The 25,104-nt window shown below is 37.7% G+C and overlaps 1 protein-coding gene across 2 annotated transcripts in view; it reads right to left on the reverse strand.

The window, feature by feature from the left end:
* Positions 1 to 25,104, reverse strand: part of shroom2a (shroom family member 2a) — a 40,368-nt gene that overhangs the window by 8,803 nt on the left and 6,461 nt on the right. Inside the window, exons 4-7 of one of the 2 annotated variants that reach the window (XM_066664471.1) lie at positions 17,371 to 17,519; positions 6,396 to 6,518; positions 3,744 to 6,264; positions 3,299 to 3,381 (exon numbers count right to left, since the gene is read on the reverse strand). In XM_066664471.1, coding sequence (XP_066520568.1) covers positions 3,299 to 3,381; positions 3,744 to 6,264; positions 6,396 to 6,518; positions 17,371 to 17,519 — 2,876 coding nt within the window. Of the gene's footprint in view, positions 1 to 3,298; positions 3,382 to 3,743; positions 6,265 to 6,395; positions 6,519 to 7,581; positions 7,674 to 17,370; positions 17,520 to 25,104 lie in introns of those variants that run through there. The other variant, XM_066664473.1, reaches the window with a different exon arrangement.

The raw sequence follows: 25,104 nt of genomic DNA on the forward strand, positions 1-25,104 counted from the left end.
CATTTCACCATCTCTCCATGGTAACTCTCAGGCTGGCTGTCATACCCTGCATATTTCTGTTCCCACAAGCCTGTCATGCACTGGATAATGAATGCTCTTTTCCCCACAGTCACCAGCTACAAAAATGCTTTCTCTCCTTAATCTCAATTGTTTGAGTTCATTTTAGCCAATTTTCTTGCTGTCAGTGACTTCACAATTATGAATTAAAGCAGCAGAGAGGGTCTAAATGTTTCGTAGAAATGTTTTATGAAGGAATGGGGCATCAATGAAGACCAAATGTATATATAATACACACACACGCTCCTCAGTGTCACTACTGAGGTGTCCTGTGACATCTGATAAAGATGACGACTAACAAAAATTGCAGCAAAAGATGAGCTGCCACTAACTGCAGCTGCAATATCTGATCCACTTAAACCAGTGCAACACACACTAAAAAAACCCCAATCAACAGTCCTGAGTCATAAAATAATACTTGCCAAGATAAATTAAAAATCAGAAAATGTACTGATAAAACAAGCTGGTGAAAATAATTTATAAAGTATATTGCAAAATCCAGAATACAGGAAATATTTTTAATATACAAAACCAGATCAAATGTACAAATCCTAAAACAGCCTAAAAATTAGGTGAAAAAAAAAGTTAAATTATGCCTACACTGGTCATCAGAAAGCACAAACACGACTAGCAACAATACACTTTCATGGGCAATTTAAGTACCTGTCAGGCATAAAGAACCAGCTGCTGTACTCTGTAGATAGAGATGAAGAGGTATTTTGACTAAAGGATAGGAAAAATAAGAACAAGGAGAGAGAAAAGAAACAGGAAATATGTAATGAAATGAAAAGTAATGAGAATCAGACCACACATTATTTTGAAGAAATGGAAGGAAAGAAAACCAAAGCTGAACATGCAGGTGACACCACTTTACATGACACATGCTAGACTAACATTTCTCCCATAAATATATAGCAGAACATGTAAAGATTGAAAAAGTAATGCTAATGTATCATCTAGCAGGATATACATATGTAGAGCGGAATACGTGTATTAATTGGCAACATGCATAGACATGCAGTGAATTACCCCATTCAGTGTCAACAGTTTGCATTCACAAAGTCTTCTCGTCACTGCAGAGTTCTAACACTGTAATAAGTAAAATCAGCTTTTGTGTGCCCTTATTCTGTTCATAACCGGTTATAAAACCAGCTAAACTCAAGTATTACATAATCCTCACAGTATTAAAAGGAACGTTCTCTCAAACAAGCAAATGTCTCGCAAATCTCAGTATGATACAACAAACTCAACTCACCATGGCGGACAGGGTAATTTCACAAGTATGGGGAGGTCTACACACATCTGAGTATCTGCTGTAACAGGTGCTTCCTGAACCACTTGGGTGTGGCACAGTGCTTTACCCTGGATTTACTTAACACTAGCTTTTGTCATGCAAGTTAAGTCATACACTACAACAAAGTCAATAAACTAGCTCAAACTAGATACTTTAAGCAAGTTTCACTACAAAGTACTTTCTGTTTCACAAAGACGATATAGAATGCTTTTTTGCAAAAATATATTTAATCATCAAATGTTTTGTCTAATGTTGCTTTTTTTATATAAACAGAAAGGTAACAGTAAAACGTTTTAATGATTTACTTTAGCTGTATCATTTTCACCCGATTACCTGGTACATGTCACAGTTGAATGTAAGAAGTTAATTCAGCACATCTAGTGTTCAACTTTAATGTTACTCTTGGACAGTCTTGAGAATAAACATGATCTTCACAACACCTTAATTACAGGCAGGAGAAGACTCGATCATTTTATAGGGTGCAATTTAACAAGCTTTAGATGATGGATGCAGGGTTTAGTGGGAAACATGCACATTAAAGTGAACCACCCCTTACTTTTATCCAAAGCAGACAGAGAGAAAGAATGAAGAGAGGCCTGTAAGTCCAACATATAAAAAAATGAAAGGGGGAAAAACAAGGAATGCCTGAAAGGTCATCTGATAAATTACACAGAAGCAACAGTTTAGTTATAAAATGCTTTGGCCTTAAATGACATGAACTTTCTTGTAACTAATCCATTTAGATACCAATCCAACAAGATAGAGGTGGGTGATGTAATAAAAATACTTTATCACACGGCTTCACAATTTACATTATAACACAGATATAAAAGTCTAAAATCTAAGGACCCAAGTACAAAACTTCATCATTTCACTGTCTGCAAAGATAGAAATCACTGTATTCCTCTATTTGACAGTAATAAGAAAATAAAATACTACTGGGTCTTTAGTTGAAAAACTAAATATTGGGACGCCTGCTGCGTATCTTGAATATATTATTTTTGCCATATTGCCTACCCCTACCAACAGCTGTTCTATCACATATTTTTGAAGAAAACATATATGAATCTATAAGCCAAGATAATGAAAATAAATCTCAGGGTTATTTTGTGGCTCAGTACAGCCACACTACAATTTCCTCAACTTAGAGAATGACAAAGGCAGAACCCAGTATAAGGTGAACCCAGTAATGATACGTTAACATGGGTAAAACGAACCTGGGTACTTTTAGAATTCTGGGAATTCAATGGATCTCAAATGCCTACATCTCAGTGAACGCCTCATCATACAAACCCCAGTCACTCAGGATGTTGTGTTGTCACAGCTGGGTCAGGGCTATACTGTAGTCAGGCCTGTGGTGACCACAAAGGGAGTACTGTTCCTCCCTGACCTAGCTAAGTCTGAATGAAGGGCCAACAGCAGAGGTCATTGTACTAGCCCAGTTTAGCAAAGACAGAAATGCAATATAATTCAGACTCTAACCATTATCATTGTATACCTTCAGAAGTATGCCTGGCTAGCTAGCTTTGATGTCAATCGTGTATAAGGGCCCTTGGCCATTAGGAATACTGTTGTGTCACATTTTAACAGAGTTTCCAAATGCCCAGTATAATTAAAAGGTTAACATGTAAACAAATTAATCTGCTATGCTCTAGAAAAACTGCAAAACTGTTCACAGTGGAAGCAAGAGGAACCAACACAGCTGTATCTTACGAAAGTTAGCAACAATGTATTTAGAAATACATTGTCTGACACCAGAGACATAATTTTGTTCTAAATTTTTTATTTTTTAAAATCTATTAAGCAAAACATGATTCAAATAATGCTATTTTACCATCAAAACACACACTATGTTTACATTTTCAATAATTATAGACTTGCTGAAACAACCTGTGAATATCTCTCTTAAAATGGGTCAAGAAACAAAACTGAATCATCATAACTTACACTGGGCTCGAGTTCTCATGATCAAAAAGCTTTCTCTCAGATGCTTCATATTCTGCAGACTTCCGTCCCTGTACTTGGATGTTCTGAAAATAATAAAGCAGATGCAACTTTAAAATCCCACTACCTAAGGCATTAATTTATTAACACATGCTATTTTCTCATATAGATGATGCATTCCCTGCTAGAAGACAACTGCAATTTCAATACTCAGAAAGCTTTCTTTGCAGTTCTCTTTGTCTGAGGGTGTGGCTTTGTGTGTAGACATGGATTAATATTTGACCAATGACCTGCCTTTATTCTCACATTACTCATTCAACAAACCTCTCCAAATTAGGTTAAAAGCTAACAAGCTTTCCAAAAACAAGGCACTAGTAAATATGTAAATGTAGCAGTAGTTAAGGAAACAATGAATTTGTATTACTTTTGTCAAAAGGAATACACTAACCTGACTGTAGAAGTCATCAGAAGGAGAGGATCTTGATCTTTCATGAAAGCAAGGAGGCCTATTCCGCTCCTCCACTCCTTGGTCAAGGATGTTATCAGCAGAGTGGTATCTTCCAGATGTTCTTTGTTCCACAGTTTTTCTCTGTGACTTCCATGTTGCTTCATATTCTGCAAAAGTGCCAAGTCTATACAAGGGGTTTAGGCCATCTTGGCCTACATTAGGCTTTTTCTCAGAAGCTGGTTCCTCAGCATTGATACCTTTCAAAACAGTATCATTCTGTGCAAGCTCAGACTTTCCTCCAAGTTTAGATAACCTGGGTTCATCAATAATTTTTGGATTCTGCTTTGGCATGGGTTTGGGGTAGGCAGGTTTTCCCTTTGCCTCAAAGAATGTACGCTTGCCAACTAATGACACACTATCTAGGGGAGCTGGCTCCTCATCAACACCCATCTCATTTATTTTTTCAGGCTCAGAAAATGATCGCACCTTCTTTTCTACTGAAAAACGCTTTCGGCCACATATGCGGATCACCTGGTTAGCTTTGCTTGATGGTATTTCAGAGACATGTGACAGCACTGGTAAATCCTTCCGGACAGAGGACAGAGCTTCAGCTCCTGGGTGTTCCGGTAGAATTGGCTCCAAGTCTCTCCTCCTGAAAGAAGTAGCTTTTAGGACTCGAGCCTGGGCCTCCTTAAGATGATCTTTATATGTGCCAGTGAAGGAACCATCGGACGAACCAGAGGAGTTTTCAGTGGATTTTGAGAATGAAGGCTCTTCTGTATCAACTGATCCACTCAAGGTTGCTGCACTACGACTTTTCTGAAGTTGAGCTTTTCTCATTTGGATCTCATTTCTCAAGGTGGTGGCATATCTGTCACTACGTCGCACCTGCCTACCAGTCAGGGGATCATCAGATTCCTGTTGTGAACTTACACTTCCCCTGTTACTTTGGTCATCACATAATCTACCCTCTTGAGACAGAGAATGCAACAATGGATTTTTTTGTGGACATATGTTTGTGTCAAGTTCTTGGGAAGATTCTCTCGACTGGACAAGAATAGCAATTCTTTCATGCTGAGATTCCTTATCAGGAGGACAAGTGATGAAAGAAAGATCCGAATTTGCCACAGTATTTTGCTTCTGGGTTCCTCTAACTTCTGAACCCTCACCATTTGGGTCCTCATGTAATGGGGTATTGACAGCTGTGTATGTCCGATTCTGGCTGACAGTCTGCCTGTAGAATCCACTACTGTCTTCATTATTTAAGACATGATGAGGTACTTGAGGTGCCCTGTGTTTGTCTTTGAGCAGTCCTTGAGAGGTTCTATCATCTCCACCATGTGATATGTCTGTAACAGAATTAGCCTTCCAGTCCTCTACTCTCACCAAGGAGGCTTGAGACAACCCTGGAGGGTGCTGTCGAGATGTAACACAATAATATCTAGAGCTATGGTTATCAAGATTTTGGTCAATGGGTGTGCTGGACTGCGATGCAACAGGCCTCCTGTAGTGTGGCGTGTGGCTGTTGGTAGATAACTCTTGCATGCTGCTGTAGCAACTACCGTTGTTCTGAGACTTGGCTACAGAAGTGGTCTTGAACGGAGGAGCATGAAAAGTGCTTTCATCGCTGTATTGCCGCTGATGGTATGGCAAGTGCATGTAGGATACATGGCCTACTCTTACATCATTGGTAGACATAGAATATGTTTTGTCGGAGTTCAGATTGTAAATTTGCTGGTTATAACCCTCAGCTGCTATATATGGATTAAGTGTGTCATATTTCGGTGGAGAGTTGTAGATTTGAGAAGTTTCAAGGCCTGACTCGATGGCTTGGTAAATCTGCTGAGTGTTTTCAGAGACATCTGGTACTTTTTCTTGTCCTTGTGCCTGATGCTTTGACTGAACATGAAACCCAGGGCCTTCTGGGTAGCTGGGAACAAGACCTTTTTCATGAACTTTAGTAGCTGCAAAACTATCACTGCGTGTAGGTGGTGTAGGCGGTGGTGGTGAAGGTGCCATGGCCTTCTTCATGTCTGGAATATGCCAAACAGGTCCAGTGTTAGTCCTTCCAGTGCCAGAATGGCGGTAACCTGGCTGCTCCTCTGTTCTTGGACTTTCCTGACCATTGGTCCCTGAAGGCAGCTGTAGGTTTCCAATCCGATCATCCTGTCGCACCCCCTCACTTATGTTTTGCCCGTGCCTGACATTACATGGTCTGCTTCCTGAGTCCCACTGGCTTACCTTGTATAACATATTTTCTGTGGAAGCTGTGTTGCTTTTGGACAGTGTATAATCTGGGGTCCCTGAGCTGGTTGAAAAGGAACTGTAAGCAGAATCTCTTTTCCCACCCCCTATATGTTCAACGCTGTTTGCATTAGATTTGCTTGGAGAGAGACGACCAGGTGGATATGGGTGAGAGCCATGCTCTAAGCTGTCCATACTGCCCAAGGAGCTGAACTGGTCTGATACTCTGCGTAGATTTGTCTGGTCCCAGCCAGTAGTAATGTCAGTGGAGAAGGAACTGAGGAAACAAACATATTTCAGAGTCATCAGATGGAATTAAATTGTGCATACAGTAAAATGCAACCAAAAATGATAGAAAGAATCTTTCTCTTTCAAACTAACATAATATATTTAATCTGAGCTCCCAACCTTGCATCATATCTTGTTTGCCAGACGGGTGATACTGTGGACTGTGTTTTGCCTGTTTCTGACTGACTCTCATTGAATTTGGTAGAGTGCCAAGAGTGAGGCCTGCTCATAGATTCATTTCTCCTGAAACAAATGAAAACAGGGAATAAGTGGAGAGGGCAGAGAAAGAGGGTAGAAAAATAAATAAAAGAGAAAAATACATAGCAAGAGGGTAAGAAAACCAACATTGACCATGGTGTACAATTGCTATGACCAGCACAATATCTACTTTAAAAACCACAACAGAGATATAAAATGAATGTGGAAAGTTATGATCAAGGAACAAAAAGCAGCAGCCCTAATTTTCTCCATACACATTCATTTAAGAGCCAACCACTCTGAGACAAAAAATAGCACTTTTCAACTAAATTGGGGAAGAAAAAAAAAAGAAATATTCATACAACATACTAAAATAAAACTGTTTCACACTTTCTACCAACCCATCTACTATGGTGAAGACACTGAAACATACCCTTTGAAATGGTTCTTTCTGCATTGTATGCAACAAGGCACAAGTAAGAAATATTACTGTGGCACATATATCAACAAATGTATAATTGCTCTTTCTAAATTACTACAGCTTCTTTTCTCTGTCAGTAAACGCTAAATGTAATAAATACAAATGCCAGAAGAAACACAATGAACAAGGACATCATGATATGGATAAAATAACACAGATGAATTGTGTGATGTCAACATTTTAACATATTTGTGGGACACATGATGTGATCTGTTTAAGATTGGCCTGATTCACTTATGAAAACACAACTTACAAAATGCCTACAAAACACTAAAAAGTAACATCTAAGTTTAATAAGGATGCTCAGGGCAATAAAACGTGACAACTATTCTTGTAAACACTTAGTCCTACAAAGACCAATGTCATTTTGAGGATTACAAACTAATTCATTGAGCAGCCCTAACACAAGCCATAATATGTAGAATATGTATAATAAATAATGCAAAGCATGAAAAATATGCAAGAATGTATCTTAAGATGAAGGCACACACAAAAAAAAAAAACCCAGAAAACAAACAATGGGTTTAATGTAAAAAAAGAAATGGAGTCATGGTGCAGACGTGACTAGACTGAATGGGATGGTACAGGAAAAGGATGGGTCAGCTACTGAATACATCCATACCATACCTCATTGAACTTCGCAATATCTTCGTAAGAAAGCTCCGGGCCACATGAACATCACTCTCGGATGGCATTTTCTGTGCTACAATATCCACCATTTTCATCCTCCTGAGGGGGTTAGAAGGATGGGAACACAGAAACTGAATCGCTAACCTCAATAAAGGCTGAGGGGCAAAGTCTGTACTGCTATTCTTTTATGTGAGATAAAATAATAATAATAAAAATTATAGAAACTATATAAACTAATTCTAAATCCGTAATTATGTCTACATCCAATATGACCAAAACGACTACTGCAGAGCAATGAAGTCAGACTTCAGCCATATGGCTCAGATGAGAAATAGCTTGCCCAGCATGGGACAGAGGCTTAAGAGGCTAAAATCTTGTCACAGCACCAGATCAGCCACTCTCCGACACTTCCCAAGCTGCTGTCTGTCCCAAGAGTCAGACTTTATGAATGCTCATATATGAGACATCACTTGGCAAACATGCAGGAAACAGACACAGGGAGACATCTTGTGGTGGGAAAAAAAAGAACAGGAAAAAAAAATACAAGGAGACATCTTGTGGTTGGAAAAAAAAGAAAACAGGAAAACAATACAAAATCATAAAAAGCACTAACAACTTGAAATATTGAACTGGTTTAAAGACAAAAATGCAAGTAAATCATTTAAAAATACACTGGAACTAATTTGAGAGCTTGTATAAATTGGCTGTAAACCAGGGGCATTTGATTCAGAATTTGGGCAAGAAGGCAAGGCAGTGTGGACCTTAACTGGTGGTATAGCACATTGCTGCCCTCTACATGGCAGACAAGGGTTTCAATGCCCAGCATGGACAGACACACCACACTGCACCAATAATTGTCAAGCTCAGTATCATTACTGCTCTGCAGCCCTCTGGTGGAAAATGATGACACACACACATATATATATATATATATATATATATATATATATATATATATATATACACACACACACACACACACACACACACATACATATAAATAAATGCTTGCACACAGTTGAATAAAAGCACAAGAAAACAATGCCATAACCTGCACCTAATTAAATGTGTAGTTTTTATTGTGTCAGGCAAGAAACCAACAATTCACAATACTTAAGGGGCTTACACCCTCAATGCATGAGGTCACAGTGAGTTAAATGCTGATAAGGTGTTTTTTTTTCCCACAAACTTCAGTGCCTTAATGTATATAAGTAGTCAAAATTATATATCAGTAGTTAAAGTGAGGAGGGCTGATTCACAAAATAACAGAATTTGATTAACATGATACTATGTTATCTCAAATGTATACAATTTTGATATATGTTATAAAAAGTCAAAGGACATACTTAAAACTTTTTTTTTCAATGTTAACATTCTTTTACACCCAGTGAATTTGGATTAAGAATAATTTAATGAAAAAATGCAATCTGAGCTGTGCCAAAGGTTTTGTGTGTATAAATTTCTGCATGAGAGACCCCTCTGCATTACAATGAAGTTTATCAGCAACTATTTGACAACTTAACATTTCATATATACTAACAGATTTAATGACAAATTAAGGAAAGAGAGGCCCAAAAGAGGTTGTTTCCCTGCTGTTCTCTTTCACTGCATAAATGCTTCAAATGTCTATGTGCTAGCCACACATGGTGCTTTTCATTCAGATGCTAATGCAGGTCCCTTTATTAGACGTATTGTCAGGGCTACAGCTGGTCCAGCACAGATATGCCAGTGGACTGGATCAGTAGAGCCCAAGCAGAATAAGGAGGGGGGGGGGGGTTAGGAAGAGAAATCCACTTCTACTGCTTTCACTGTGAGGCATGTTCAAAAATAAACAAATCACTGCTGAAAAGCAACAGCCAACCCAACTGCTTCATGTAAATTATTCAGTGAGAACCAGCTCTGGCAAAAATTCTTAAATTCCAGAGGAAAAATGTAATACATTTTTGAGAACAGTTGAGAAGAATAAAATACTAAGCATGTTCTTAGCTGCTTATGTAGGTCTGGGATGTACATGGTGAAAGTCAGGCCTAAATTAGTTGTGGGGTCAGAATACACATGCAACAGGTTGCACATTGTAACCACTACTTTCACCCTTATAGATGTACAGAGCACACAAAGGAACAATTCTTAAAAATTTGTTCAATTTAAAACAAAACTAAAGCTATTACTGTGCCTCCACAAAAGGCATAATAATAGGAGTGGGACAAAACAAATTATGGCTATAACAGCAAACAAGTCTCTGAACTTACCAAGTAAACCATCAAGGCAACATGGACACTGAAAGAAACATTCCCAATTAGGTTCCCAGAAAAGGAGATCTGAGAGGTTTGAGAGTCTGTGTTTGTTCCAGTAGACTCCTCAGGCACTGCATTCCACATTCACATCAAAGACTAGGCAGGACAAAAGGTCCTCAACAGATGACCGGTGCCTGATCAGAGCAGGAGTCTTTTAAAACATCTGCTGTTTCCATAAAAATGAATTAAACAGTCTTCACAAAGCCAGTTTAGAGATATGGCCCCGAAATAACAACATCTCAAAGTCTGTGTTTCAGCCAGGCGAGATCTCCACAAGAACTATGGTGGTTTTACCCTGGGAACGATTTGGGGAGGGGGCTTTTGTGATAGCCAGTCCCCCTTAAGTAATCTAGCAACTTCCAGCGTTCCATTGGCTCAGTGATGGTATGCTAATGAGCAGTTGAGAGGGCTGAACTCTGATGCACCATCCCTTGTTGAACGTCAGCCTTACATGTCTTCCATTACTATGGCAACATGTTGATCTTTGTAGAATGCAAGTGTACTGGTTGCTTAAGAAGAAACAGCCTTCAGCAATAATTTATCATTTAATAGTTTTAACAATCAGCAAACAAAACCATCCATAGTAAAAATGGTACAATTGTGTGTTTGGAGTCCTAAAGCTTTATACATAAAAGGGAGTTCTCCATGTAATAGACTACTTGACACCAGTGCTGTCCTCTTCATTCTTGCGTGGGGCGCCCATCTCAGGCAACTCCATTTCAACAGCCTCCCCATGACCCCAACCTCCCCAAGTAACTTACTCTGGTGTAATACCAGATTTGGACCTCACATTATCTGTAAAAAGCACATAAAAAGAGGTGATAAAAAGGAGCTTATAAAGAAGTCAGTGATGTATTAGAACTGAATTAATCAGTCTTCCAAAAAAAGTTGCACACTCAAACTTCACAGATTACAAAGTCACAAACTAAAGATAAACTCAGACAGAAGAACCACAAGGTCCTGGTAACAGATTTAATTGAGTAAAAACTTTCAATAATTAAAGAAATACACACATAAACAAACAGAATAGATAAAAAAATAAATGTGTAATGCTAAATCCAACAAAGACTGCTTATCTGATGTGGATAGCCAGCCTACATTTAATTGGCTCTGCTCAATAAGCAGCAGGTAGAAAAAGCAGAACTTTATTAAAGGTAACACTAGATACACAAGTCTGAAAAAAAATGCTGATGAAGTGCATAGAAGACTATATATGGGATCCAACAATTTTCAGTTTTTAAAGGCCTACACAAAAGCTTTTTTCAGCAACTGCCTGAACTAGACCCCTGATACAGGGCCGAGAGAGGCCAAGCGTAAGCTGCCTGTAATGACCAACACATTCCTGGGCTGCATGTCATACCAACTGTTGAGTCAGTAGCTGCAAAGTTGGCTGACTACACCAATCCTGAAAACCAAAGTTTTTTTTTTCTTCTTTGCATACAATCCTTTTATGTTATTGTTACACAGGTATGGAGCATATTTGGTGAAGTCTAGCAAATAAATGTATTCTGTAAAAAAGAATAAGTAGTATTACTTTATTAATTCTCTTGTGGAAAGTCTGATACATTTATTCCATCCATGGTAGTGAACCCACTAACACACACTAGTAGGCCGTGAGCACATACATACACAACTGGAAAAGTGGGTTGCCAGCCATGTACCATGTGCATTCCAAATAACTGTCATACTGGAGTAACCGCAACAGTTCATGAACGGTTAAGAGGTTAACTAATAAGTGATTCTGCAACAAGTCCAAAAAGCTGCAACAATGAAAACTGCCAATCCACTTTCAGTCAGAAGGTGGTGCAGCAAATGCTTCATTTAACTGTGTTGGTTTGCGAACCCTACAGAGATCATTGTGGTACAGCGTTCGTCCTGTGCAGCTTCGTTCTTCCAAACAGTGCAAATTCAATCAACATTTTCCTGTTTCCACTCAAGTATGTAACAACATGTCATTGTGTGTCCAGGCATTTAAGTTTCATATTCATGGCATTAGCTCTCCATGTATAGCCTTTCTACTATCTTAGTTATGGTCTTTAACACTGACTCAACGTTGCTCATTAGTTCTTTAAAATAACCTTAAACAAACTGAGGGGCTACATATCTCATAGTCATATTTGCAATTAGCTATGATTATTTCAGATTATTGCATTTTCTTGGTATGAAAGTAAACATCATTACAAACATTTGCTTAGCTTACGGAGTGAATTTTGTATCGAAAGTTCCAAAAAAGCAAAAATAAATCTGCAAGCAAAATCTTAAATGAAAAATGCAAGAACAGATGTTGATGTGAATGCAAAACAGAAAAATATATATTAAAAGTATATTTCTTAAAGATACATGAACATTCAGTTATTTGATACTCATTTCCGTTTGCTTTTTGCATGCTGCCAGATGTGATTTCTCTTTTTCAAATCCATGTTTTCTGAATGATTTTGCAAGATCCTTTGGTAACAGAATAGTGATATCATTAATCGAATACTGACAACTAAACAGTTAACTTAAACAGTGCGCAATAAACATGTACATCCTGATCTGCAAATTGGTGAATTAATAATAAGAATTCTTAAGAAGAAATAAGTGGGTTCGATTCCCGCTCCGGGTGACTGTCTGTGAGGAGTTGGTGTGTTCTCCCCGTGTCCGCATGGGTTTCCTCCCACAGTCCAAAAACACACGTTGCAGGTGGATTGGCGACTCGAAAGTGTCCGTAGGTGTGAGTGTGTGAGTGAATGTGTGTGTGTCTGTGTTGCCCTGTGTGCGCCCCCTCCAGGGTGTATTCCCCGCCTTGCGCCCGATGATTCCAGGTAGGCTCTGGACCCCCCGCGACCCTAAATTGGATAAGCGGTTACAGATAATGGATGGATGGATGGAAGAAGAAATAACAACTAAAAAAGGCTTGTTAATCTAGAAACCATGCAATTCATTTGCATTGGGAAATTTGCCGTTCTTTTGGCAGCAATACACTACAATTCAAGAGAATGAGCTTTTCTCAAACTGTACCTATCTCAGTTCAATTACATGTTCCTGTTGATTTACCCCCCATAAATACCAATGGAATGTGTCTAATTTGTGGATACCAGCCCACGTTGTTGGTGCAAACCTTACAGTGTTATTTTAGATGCAAGCAGCTATAAGCACTAGTTTTCACAGTTATATATGATATGAATAAAAAACAAACCTACAAAAGCTTTCATGTCTTTTTAAAGTCAGGAATATTACATAAGGCCAACATTTCACTTCATATCTTCTGCATGTCACTGAACAAGTATCTGTGTATGCCCCATGCTTTGATTAGTACTTTCTCAGATTATGTGACTGAGGAGCTTTGCTGGATATAATTGGATTCTGAAACCTACATTGACATTGCTCAGGTCAGTAATGGTACACACCAACATGATTCAATTAGGTAGACAGATGCATGTGGGGCAAACATATCTGAGACCAAATCTAAAATAAATACTAGGCTGTAATCTATTAAACAGAAAGAAGTAATTTTAAAGTACTGGGGTAGAATATGCTACAACACAAATACAAATTAATCTTTTTCAAACAGATTCAATTCTGTGGAAAAGTAGCCAAGATGATTATGTTTGTTTTGTTAGCTGTCTTCCTCTATGAGTAAAACAGAAGCAAACAAGTAAATGTGTTTAAATGTGGCATAGATTTGGGCTATTTCTGTTTGAAAATATCCAACCTTTCACATTTATACTGCCAAATGAATAATTTCCCTTGTAAATATTTGTATCATCTCTGTGCCTTCTTAACCACTAGATGGCATTAAATGATTTTTTCTCAATTGTTCATCTATAACAGAAAATTCAATCACTTGTTGAATAGTCTGTTCATACTGGATGCCAACCAGTGCTCTGACTCCCTTGATTCCAATAGGAATATATGATTCTGAAATAATAGTCAACACAAGTGTGGTAAGGATTTAGTAAGTTCACATTAAAAACAACCACAGCAACAAAAACATTATATAACAGTTAAGTAAATAAAAAGCAGCAAGTTTCTATCGAGCTGACACAGCATTCATCACAGCTATGGACATACACAACTAGCAACATGGCAGTACCAGCACGCACATACAGACAAGCATACAAAGACACAACAATAGAAGTTCAGGGCAAATCTCTGGGGATGTGTATAGAGCAATGAGCAGATGAGTGTGAGCGTTCTGCTGTCATGTGAGGTAATGGTGACAACCACCCACCAGCTGTCTGTCCTCACAAGCCCACGAAGGCCTCAAAAATCTAAACAAACAAAATCTACAGGGCACTGTGGTTGCCTAGAGCAATAATGGAGCCATCCACAGACCACTTTTGTTTCACTAGGTCATTGCAATACAGTCACTCGACTGTAATGAAGATTTTGTTGTGGTAAGCTGTTAGACACGCTGACAATTTGCTAGCATCATTTCTGTGCTTTCAAGCTAAATATATTTTTCAATAGTTGAAATGCTTCAGTGCACTCTATATAAATTAAACTGAATTAGCTCTTGACACTACTTGAATTGTTCAAGTAGTTTGGATAAAAAGAATAAATTGTGTGCTGAGCAATAAAACACATCAATTCATATTTGTACACTTACGCAGCTAGCTAAGCTGAAGTAACTTTACTGCAGCATTTACAATCAACTGCTATATAATTCAGAATATTAAAATCAAACTGGTGAAAAAACATTATAATTATAATGTGATACACTGTAGTAAATAGCAAACCATGATATCTTATTGGCCTGGGTTTACCACCTAAATTGGCATTCCAATACTAACATAAGTGTAAACAAAGGGCATTTATTCTGTGTGGTCCCAAATAAACATACAACTATCATATCAGACCAGCATCCATCAACACTCAAGATTAAACGCTGATCTGAGATTCAAAAATGCCATTGGCAGTAATATGCAGTGCCCAAACAGTCTGTAACAGTACAAGTGTACCTAAAAACCACAATGCCTCACAGTTAAAGTGGTGTTTGTAAACTGGATTAATCAGAAAGAATTATTCTTTGTAATATTTAATGTAGTGATATAAACCTAAAAATGAAATTGGTCAGAGTAACTTAGACAACTCCCATGCTTAAGCATAACTGCATCATTTCACTCGGATATGGACTATTGCAAAATATCTATAGTTTTGCCCTTAGCATTTGCACCCACACATCCCATGTATGTTTGTACAGTACCTGGAACAAGCCTGACAACTCCTTCCCCTCTGTGTGACTTCACAGTTTCAAATGAAGTCATCATATGCAAAACACAGTCAATGCCCTTAGGCACAGGCAAGTGCTGAAAGCTGCCTATTTCCTCATTAGTCAAAGATAAGACAGACTCATTTGAAACAACAAAATGAGACAACTCTCTTTACTTTTAAAATGACAGAAGCCTAGATACAAACTATAGATCCCAGTGGTTTCCCTTTATCTATAGTTTAAGATTAGCCTCAGGGTTCAGACTGACAAATTTGCTTATTTTTCCATGAACCCCTTCTAGCTTTGATGCAAATCAATGGCAGACAGAGACTCTCAATCCTCACAAAATCACAACCTTCCAAGACAAGGGTTTTTTTTATTTAAAACTAAGAAAAAGATCCACAGATGCCACACTGAGGAAAACCTCTGACAAAATATTTCAACGCAATTAACTTTATTTCAGTTTAAAAATATTAATTAAATTATTTAGCTTGCTTCATAACACGAATTTGACCACTACATCTTTAATGCAAACAAAATCTGTATATCCGAATTCCTCCAAGTTGCTCAGAAAGGAAATGTTACACAATGTGGAGTATTTTTTTGATGTAATAATAAATACTGTCATCTTGCCCTATCACTCTCTACAGCTAGGGGCAGCACGGTGGCGCAACAGGCAGTGTCGCAGTCACACAGCTTCAGGGACCTGGAGGTTCGAGACCCGCTCCGGGCGATTGTCTGTGAGGAGTTTGGTGTGCTCTCCCTGTGTCCGTGTGGGTTTCCGGTGCTCCCACAGTCCAAAAACACACGTTTGTAGGTGGATTGGTGACTCAAAAAGTGTCCGTAGGTGTGAATGTGTGAGTGTGTGTTGCCCTGTGAATGACTGGCTCCCCCTCCAGGGTATATTCCCACCTTGTGCCCAATGATTCCAGGTAGGCTCTGGACCCACCGTGACTCTAAACTGGATAAGCGAATGTGAAGTGAATAAGTGAATGAATGAACTTTCTACAGCTCCCTTCTATGGGATTGGTTCGTGTGCAGTGCTTAGTGGGAACAGTTGTAACATCAAAAAATAATCTGGCCAAACTGGCCTGTCAGGACTTATCCAGTTTCCAACTGTGGAGATACAGATCCACTAAAAGGTAATGAAAAGGTTATGATGTATCTCTGTTCATATATGCAAACAACCCAGAAACACAAGTTAAATTAGGAAATTAGAGGAAAGTAATTCAACACTAAAATTATTTAATTAGCTTTCTATTAAAACAACCCATCTTTTTCAATAATTGCCAAGCTCAAACCTTTCTGTTTGACCACCAAACGTCATATTTCTTTGAAAACAATTTTTAGTTTCATGACTAAAAGTATACAGTATAATTGTTACAGAGCATAGCACTCTGCTTCACTGTAGAGTTCTAACCAGTATATTAACTCAACACATAATGGAAAAAATATGCTACTGGTGAAGCATGAAAAACAGGCTACGTTGAAAGAGTGAGCTGTCTAACTACGGCTTCCATGAGTCATCCACATCCCTTCATTCGCTCAGAAATTAACAACAACTACTAGAGTTAGCCCACTACATATGAATGAGTTCTATTCTGATAGCTTAAACGCAAGTACTATATATATATATATATATATATACATATATATATATATATATATATATATATATATACACACACAATCCAATAAAGTTAGCGTCAACCAAACAAAGCAACAATCTAACTAAACTTTATTTAATGTACAAAGAGCAAGTTGTGTTCATCTATAACTTTATTACCTTACAGGGTTATATGCAGTAGGACAACTACAGTGTCAATTAGTGTCAAAAAGTTATAGATGAACACAACTTGCTTTTTGTACATTAAATAAAGTTTAGTTAGATAGACAGTTTTCAAACATGTACAAAGCTTAACTTAGGGCTAAGTATATTGATTACTTAAACAGATTAAATGGGATACTGTGTTATTTAACTTTTTTATTTTAATGTTCTAGAAAAATCACAAATATCTGCATACACTATAAAGCACATTCACTTTGAGTTAACATTAAATTTCAGTATTTCACCATAGCCATGTAGCCAGCTCAAAACAAATGCTCTTAGATTTATACCAAAATATACTGACAAGACAATTCTCATCACCAGAAGCCAGTATCCGTATCACATCACTGCCCACACTACGGTCGTCCGTCGCTATGGTTGCATTCAAAAAGTAGCCATGGAGATGGACATGGGGAACAGGTGTGTGGGGCCCAGGGGTGGGTTTGTGTGTGTCTGTGTGCATAGATTACCTTTTCACTACCAGAGTGAGTGTCTTGTGAGAGCCCTTCACTAGGCAGATAGCCTCCTGTCTGTAGCCACTGAGTGAAACATTGTTGATGTTTATAAGCTCATCTCCTGCCAGGAGCCTTGCAGCAGCAGCCTTGCCTCCTTCTTCAACCTGCAAAAGAACAGCCAGATGAAATATGGTGTAATGAAAAGCAGTTATTCTCACATAAACAAGGTTTGGTAATTAACGTGCATCTCCGTGACATATAGAAGCTTCAAGAAAGTCTGTCATGTCAACATGTTTCAGGAAGAACCATCTTGGTGGTACTTTCATTGCACATGCCACATGAATAATGAAAGTACAAACCTCCCTCCACAGCTTTTAATGTGGATTCAGAACTGGGCTCTGGTTAGGTAATTCCAAAACGTTGATGATCTTCTGGTAAAGCCTGACGTCTTCATATTTTTAGCAGAGGCCTGAATGTTTTGTGTCAAAATTGACTGATATTTGGAACTGATCACTATTCCGTCCACCTGGAATAAAAGCCCCAGTTCAAGCTAAAGACAATAGTCCCAAAAAATAATGATGCAACCACCATGATTCAATTGTTTCCGTTCCAAACATACCTTTTAGAATTAAGACCAACTTGTTTAACCTTGATCTCTCCAGACTATAACAATTTGACATGCTTTTAGCAAACCTAGAGGGTTTTGATGTGCAGGTTTTGCAAAATGTAACCAGGCTTGGATGCGTTTCTTTGCAATTCAAGGCTTCCATCTTGCCACCCTACCCCACAGCTGAGACATGTGAAGAATATGGGGATCTCCCCCCAGTCTGTCTTTGTTAAAGACAAAGACTTGCATTTGAGTAAAGGATCCACAATCATGCTGATCTTTAAATCTCATCTAAAAATGAAAGTCACAGAGAGTGGGTGTAACAGGGCATTAGAAAGGGCAGCAGGTTTGCTTATGCTACAAGCGATGAAGCTCCATTTCATCTGCCAAGTTTTATTTTATGAGAATTCACATCTCAGTGACTAAACTGGAATGGCATGGTGTATTTAATCAGCACATTGGGGTTCAGGCTATAAGCTCTGCACAGATCACCAGCAGAGCCAAGTTAGCAACAGGTTAATTGTAATTCTTGAACGTATTCTCTCATAAAGGGCAAATTTGAAGCCCATGGGGAAGGTGTGGGGTTTGGTCCAAGTAAATTCCTCAACAGATGTGTCATTCTAAAGGCTTAAATGGTAGGTGTGTGCTACTTCAGATGTTGAAGGTTACAGTTTAAACTCTGAAATCTCTCTGTAACATGCATGACTTCATCATGACCCAATCCAATCTGGCAGCTACTGCGTCATTCACTTAACTTCGGATTTCATGTGCTACGATTATTAAGCAGTTTAGGTATTGAGGCACTTGCGATTTTCAACACAAAGAAAGAAGCCCAAGGTATTCTTCTATATCATCTAATTTGCCTGCCTAATGAGGTGAAATTCTGAAGGTAAATTTCTGGTAAAGGAAAAGCAAAGAAACCATCTTGACTTTAAATATTAGCATTATATGAAGAGATATATGAATAGATCTCTCTGGTGTGTTTAGAAGCACCACATTTACTTACACACACACATATACACACAATATAAGAAACAGCAGAAATAAGTCAATATTACCCACGTATGGAGCAATATCCTCACCATATTTTATGCTTTTTTTTTTAAAAAAAAAGTTCTCTTTGTTGTCTTAAAACTTCAGATGACATGAGCAGAGAGTTAAAAGGCTAGTATACTGCAGAAATACTCATTTAGAGACACTGGGGCTTCTTTAAAACATTAGACTGGTTTCAAGCACGCAAACAGACTGGAGAGCAGCAAATGGTGCGGACATATCTTCTGGATATTAGGAAAGGTGCTTTTTGAATAGTGAATGTCACCTTTAAAAAATAAGTATCTCCATTTTTGTGGCTCCATAATATCAGGCTGACTCTGACTTTGCCTGAAATCTTTACTTGGGTGCTACCAGGATAAAGACTGGGTAATATCAGGGGATTGATGCATTCACACATACATCTCCAAAATATTTCTGGATTACCTTGCATGTGTGAAAGGGGCATTAATTAACAATCAATTCAACACAGTGGCTGCTTTCACATTGTGGAAGAATTTCAAGATGAATGGACCAACAGAAATTATATATTACTTATAAGTTGAGTATTGTCTGCATGGTCTATTGTACTAGTCAGCGTTTCATGCTTTTCAATTTCAGAGTAGGAAAAAATCCTGATTCTTCATTAGTCAACAGCTACAATAGTAAAGCTATAACAGACAGAAAAAAATTGTTAAGTAAATACATGTGTCAATTAGAATGAAACATTTATGTTGATGATAACCCTACAGTGACAGAGAAGACCCCACACACTTCAAATAGTAAAATGTGTTTTCAGTTTGGAAGCATGTTGGGCCTTCTAGGCCACCAAAATAGTCACACAATATTCAAAGTTTAAAAAGATTGTGTGCCTCAATTAGGGACCTAAAATATTTTTTGAAGTTGCAAGTGAAATCCTAAAGCTACTTGGCTAAACACATTGAGGGGCTTCCTGAACAACACATCTTAAATCATCAAACTCACAATGCACAGCAAGTGGTTATTTTAGCTCTGACACGTGTACATCCAGGCTTTGTTTTGTTTATTATTTCAGAATGTGCAGGATTCTGCAAGTCAGAGTTACCTCTGAGAACATAAAACAAGGAAAATGTTTAAGACTGCCTGAACAAGCAGAACTTAAAATAACCTCAAATACTAATTTACAACAGACTCAAAAATGGATGCATACCCCCACCCACAACATTCCGCACCATGCTGAGATAATAAATGACTGAGAACAATAGTGCACCAGAGCTAGATAAAGCATAACCAAGTCATGCACACAGAGTGCATAATCCACACTGCCTTTAATTATTTTAGAATTCTAGCATATTAATTTTATCTTAAACATCTGGAACCTTCACCCACGTCCTTCTATTCCCTGAGGGGAGAAGGATGTGGCACTGAGCAATGAGTGTACTCTGCTGACTGATGTTCTGTGTTGTGCTGACAGAGCACTAAGCTGCAATATTCTGTCGGTCCTGCAGTACTCCCACACAGGGTTTGGAATACAACAAATGTTCAAATAAACACACAGGTTCAAACACACACAATGCTTTTGATTTCTGCATATCGGCATGCACAATACAAAGCTATCTCCTGTTTCCCTGTCTTAAATTCTTCAAGATGGTCAGGATTAAGAAGACTCCAACCACCAACTTCAAGTGGGTACAAAAAAGGACAATGTTTATTAGCTTGTTTGTGTGCATGTGTGTGTGAGAGACAGTGTGTGTGAGAGAGTGAGAGACTAAGACTAAACTGCCTGTTTTCACAGCATGAGCTTGAACAATAAGGTTGTGAGTAAGAGACCTACTATATAATGCAGAAGTGAACAAAGGCAAAAATATTATAATTTATATAACAGTAATAATAATAAAAATAACTATTTCATTTTTAGTTTTAAGGACACTGTCTGCACTTCCACGTATACATACATGTATCATTTTGCACTGGCTCCGATACTGGTCCGACGTGAAAGACTGCCTCCAAAGTCATGCCAAAATAGCAGACTTTTGTTTTGTTCTTTTGCTCGCGAGTCAAATTTCTTTTCCTGAAGTAGTTTTATGTTCTTGGCCATGTGAAGTGGTGATAGGTACCAGACGCTCCCTAGAGAATCTGGTGGTAGTCTCACATTGCCGTGTTAAATCACATTTCCCTTTAATTACACTTTTTAAATAGTTTGGGATCTGCGTTTACATTTAAGTGTTCCAAGTAGAGTTTTAACCTATATTTGTACTTGATACAAGACTTCAGACAAGACCCAGAAGACTAAATTTCCTTCTGGGGTCTATAAATTATATCTCTATATTAGTAACATGAGATGTAACAAGCTCTTGATATGCATTTGCACAGTGTTGTGCATCTTGGTAACACCGTTTCCATAATCCAACAACACCTGGGAAGTTCTGCACTTGGGAGTGTTTGTTTATAGTTAGTGCTTATTTAAGAGCACCAGCCTGATTTATGGCGTTGGATCCAAATCAAAATTCACGAGCAGAGAAAATAATTTAGTTTGAGGAAAAGCGGTGTCAGGCAATGAAGAGTGCTCTCGCAAATGAGAAAACATTTCCCAGGAAAGAAAATACACTTTGAGTGAAGAAAAATCCACCTTGTTGGAGGACGGTCAAAACAGCGCGGTATACTCACTGCTCTTGGGTTCTCCCTGCAGTCCACTTCGCTGGGTTACCATCACTGACATTATAACATAATTACAGATTGGCTATATTTTGAATTGTCTGCACATTAGTGAAACAATATGCACTACACAAGGTTTCGGATGTTGGTAATGGAGCCTCATTTGCGATTACGAGTGTGAGTAAAAGGAACACAGTATCGAGCAAATATCTGATGCCAGTATCTGTATTCATGCATCATTAATTTATATAGGATCTGTGGCAATGGGAAAGTCTGTCTGAACACAGAGATCGGAATTCATGTTACTTGTATGTCAATCCGGACATTGAGAATGAGCTCTGGACTATGGTCCAAAGCATTTTCAGTTTAATTTCAGGTGTTAAAGACATGGAAATGACCTGGTCATAACATTTATGTTTTGTAAAAAAAAAAAAAAAATACTGCAAAAAGTAAAACTTCTTAATCCAGGTTCCTGTCTCATTAATGAGAAAATAAACCTTGAAATTTGTATTGTGTTTTTATAAAACACAAGAAGAGCTTCTTTAAGTGATTCTATATCAGTTGTATATGGTTCACATGGGTAAGAAGCTGCTTAAATGTGGATCATTAAGCTCATTTTGGTGGAGCTTGTCTACTTCTCCTTGGAGATTTTGTGTTTGCGAGAGAACTGGTAAACTTGTACTTAAAATGAAAAGAACATCAGTTCATGTTTTAATATTCTTTAAAGCTTTTAATTAATACTATAAATAAATTATAAATAAATGTTTTTTACCATATAGTGCATTTGGAATCAAAAAACCCTATTTTTATTCCAAATGAAGAGTGTGCAGCACGGTGAAACAGTCCGGTCCCATTCCTTCATTTCAATAACGAAAGTGCTTTGTATGAAACAAACTGACATTTCCTTCTGGTGAGAGCCTGAAGCACTGTCCTTTTGTGCACGTGGGTCAGTTTAGGATCATAATCTTTTCAGACTTATGCCAAATATAGGTATAATTATATATGGTAAGAACAGTAGTAGAAGGGGAGAGGGAAGACAAAAAAAGGTAATTGATTTTTAATCTGATTTGCTCACGAAATAAATACGTTTTGTATGCATACTTTTTTTGCTTACATGTAAAAAATATATATATTTTTGCATGTCTAACTCCATCAAACAGTATAAGTGCTTAATGCTTTGGATTAAATAAAGTCACAAATATTTTTACCTAATATCTGGAAACTCTGAAAACAAAATGAATGAAAACGAATGAAAAAAAAAAATTAATGTGAGAGGCAATTTATGGGTTGAAATCTAAATGGCTTATATAATTTTAAGGGAAATTCCAATGATTTTCTAAATTTCTGCAGATTTACATTCACTGAGTAAACAGACCACTTTTGGGTGCATGGTGCCATCCCTGATGAAGAAACAAAATGACTTGCGATATTAAAGCTGTTATAAAAATAAAAAGTCAACTTTATAATCATCTCTGTAAGATATATTTTAACAGACCTGGATGTTCTGCTTCTGCTGTGTACAAATAGGTTTAGCATTTATGAAATGTAAGAAGAAATACAAAAGACAGATGGGCTTGTGAAAGTCTGCCTTCAGAAAGCACAGTGTAAAACAGGATTATTTGGGTTTACTGAAGTAGGAGATTTAAAATAAACACGATGAAGACCTTTGGCGACACCAATGGTATGAAAAGAATGTTGAGCATTTTAATTAGTTCCAGATTCCTATTTTCTCTCTCTAGATACTTTCTCAGCTGGAATCAAGTTAGGGTCCTGTCAGTTAATGTAAAATGTTCATTCATTTTCTTTTACCCAAATGGTAAAGTATTAGGACTTCATTAAAAATAAGGTCTTGGCACCAGCACATAGATCACCTAAATAAATGTGTGTAACTTTAACATTGGCTAGAAAACTTAAAAAAAAATTACATAGAACATCATGACTGGAACACAGCCTTTACATATCCTTCATTTAAAAATTGAAAGCAGAATTCCATGAAAGTTTTGAACTTGTCCAGGTTTTTCTAGTCCGAGCTAAATTTACTCCAGATGCTAGATCATGCCATTTCAGCAGCCTCCAGGCCGTCAGCCATAATTCAGTACATTTGGAGAATCCAACAAAGCTTCAACATTCCATCTCTGTTCCTGGCACTGCCAGCTCACTCCAGGAGCCACAGAGAACACTCAGCAATCACGAGAAAGGACAGTGGAAGAAGAAAGGGAACAGAACATTCCCCTCAGCAGAGAAAAACGGACTGAACTACAGTCAATAGCAGTTATATGAAGTTATATTAAAGGTTTTACCAACTTAGACATTTCAGAGATTTGCTTGTCAATATAGTGAAATATAGGCTAGTGCCATGAAATAATTTAGTCAAGGAATTCTTAGTTCAGAGAAAATCAAATAAATCAATCTTCATGAATAACATCACCGTGCTATTTGTAAACATTCTAGAAGTATCAACTGGTGTGTTAAAGGTTTTTTTGTATGAAGCCTAAGCACAGTTGCCTATAGGTCCTTAGCTATTAAATAAGGCTTTAAGTGTTTCTATACATGAAAATCCACACCAGGGTCTGTTTGTTACCTTAAACACACACACACAAACATCTGCTCCAGTAAAATTTGGTTTCACACTACCATTTAAGTGAGCAGACTAAAGGACTTTCCATGATAGTCCTACAATCGTTATCACATGGTTTGTAGAGATGAGTGAATCGGAATTAATGAACTAATTTCTACTATTTCCTCCTTAAAAGCACTGGCTGATTTATGCTGTGTCCCAAACCAAACAAACTACACTTTACCTTCTTAGGCTATTAAGTATCATTCTGAGAAGGATACAATAGTTTTAAACCCTTTGTGGCATGGTAGTGTGCAGTTTGGATCACAGTTTAAATTTTTGCTTTTATTTATGTTTTCTAAAGTAAAAAAACTAATACAATTGATATGAGAGACTGTGTCTTCTCCCTCGTGTACAACTCAATGTTAAAACACAATCACTTAATTTCTCATATGAAATGATGTTTGTGTTCACTGAAGTTTTCACTTAAGGCAGCATGGTATTTTTATGGTTAAAGGCTGTTTACTCTCTCAAGTGATGGCAGTGATTAAATCACCTTGTTACACCCAATTTATCATTTATACTGCTACAAGTCCTAACCATCCAAAAATAAATAAATAAATAAATAATTAAAAAAAATTTTACATTACACACAAACTGATCCATGGTTTAGTTTGATCAGGACTAAGACCACTTCATGTCGGGACCATAGTCCAAGGCACTTTTCACACCTGCTGGTTTGGTTTGGCCTAACCTAAAAAGCCTGAAAGCTTGGACTAAATAATGTATGTATGACAGCACCTTAAGAAGAGGGGAAGTATGTGAATGTAATGAGCATGGGCATCATTAAAATTGTTCCCCTTTTGAGTCTGGGTTCCTCTCAAGGTTTCTTCCTTATCTTCCTTGTAAAATGCTCTATAAA

Source organism: Hoplias malabaricus, chromosome 3 (assembly GCF_029633855.1).
Source record: "Hoplias malabaricus isolate fHopMal1 chromosome 3, fHopMal1.hap1, whole genome shotgun sequence".
NCBI classification, from domain to species: domain Eukaryota; kingdom Metazoa; phylum Chordata; class Actinopteri; order Characiformes; family Erythrinidae; genus Hoplias; species Hoplias malabaricus.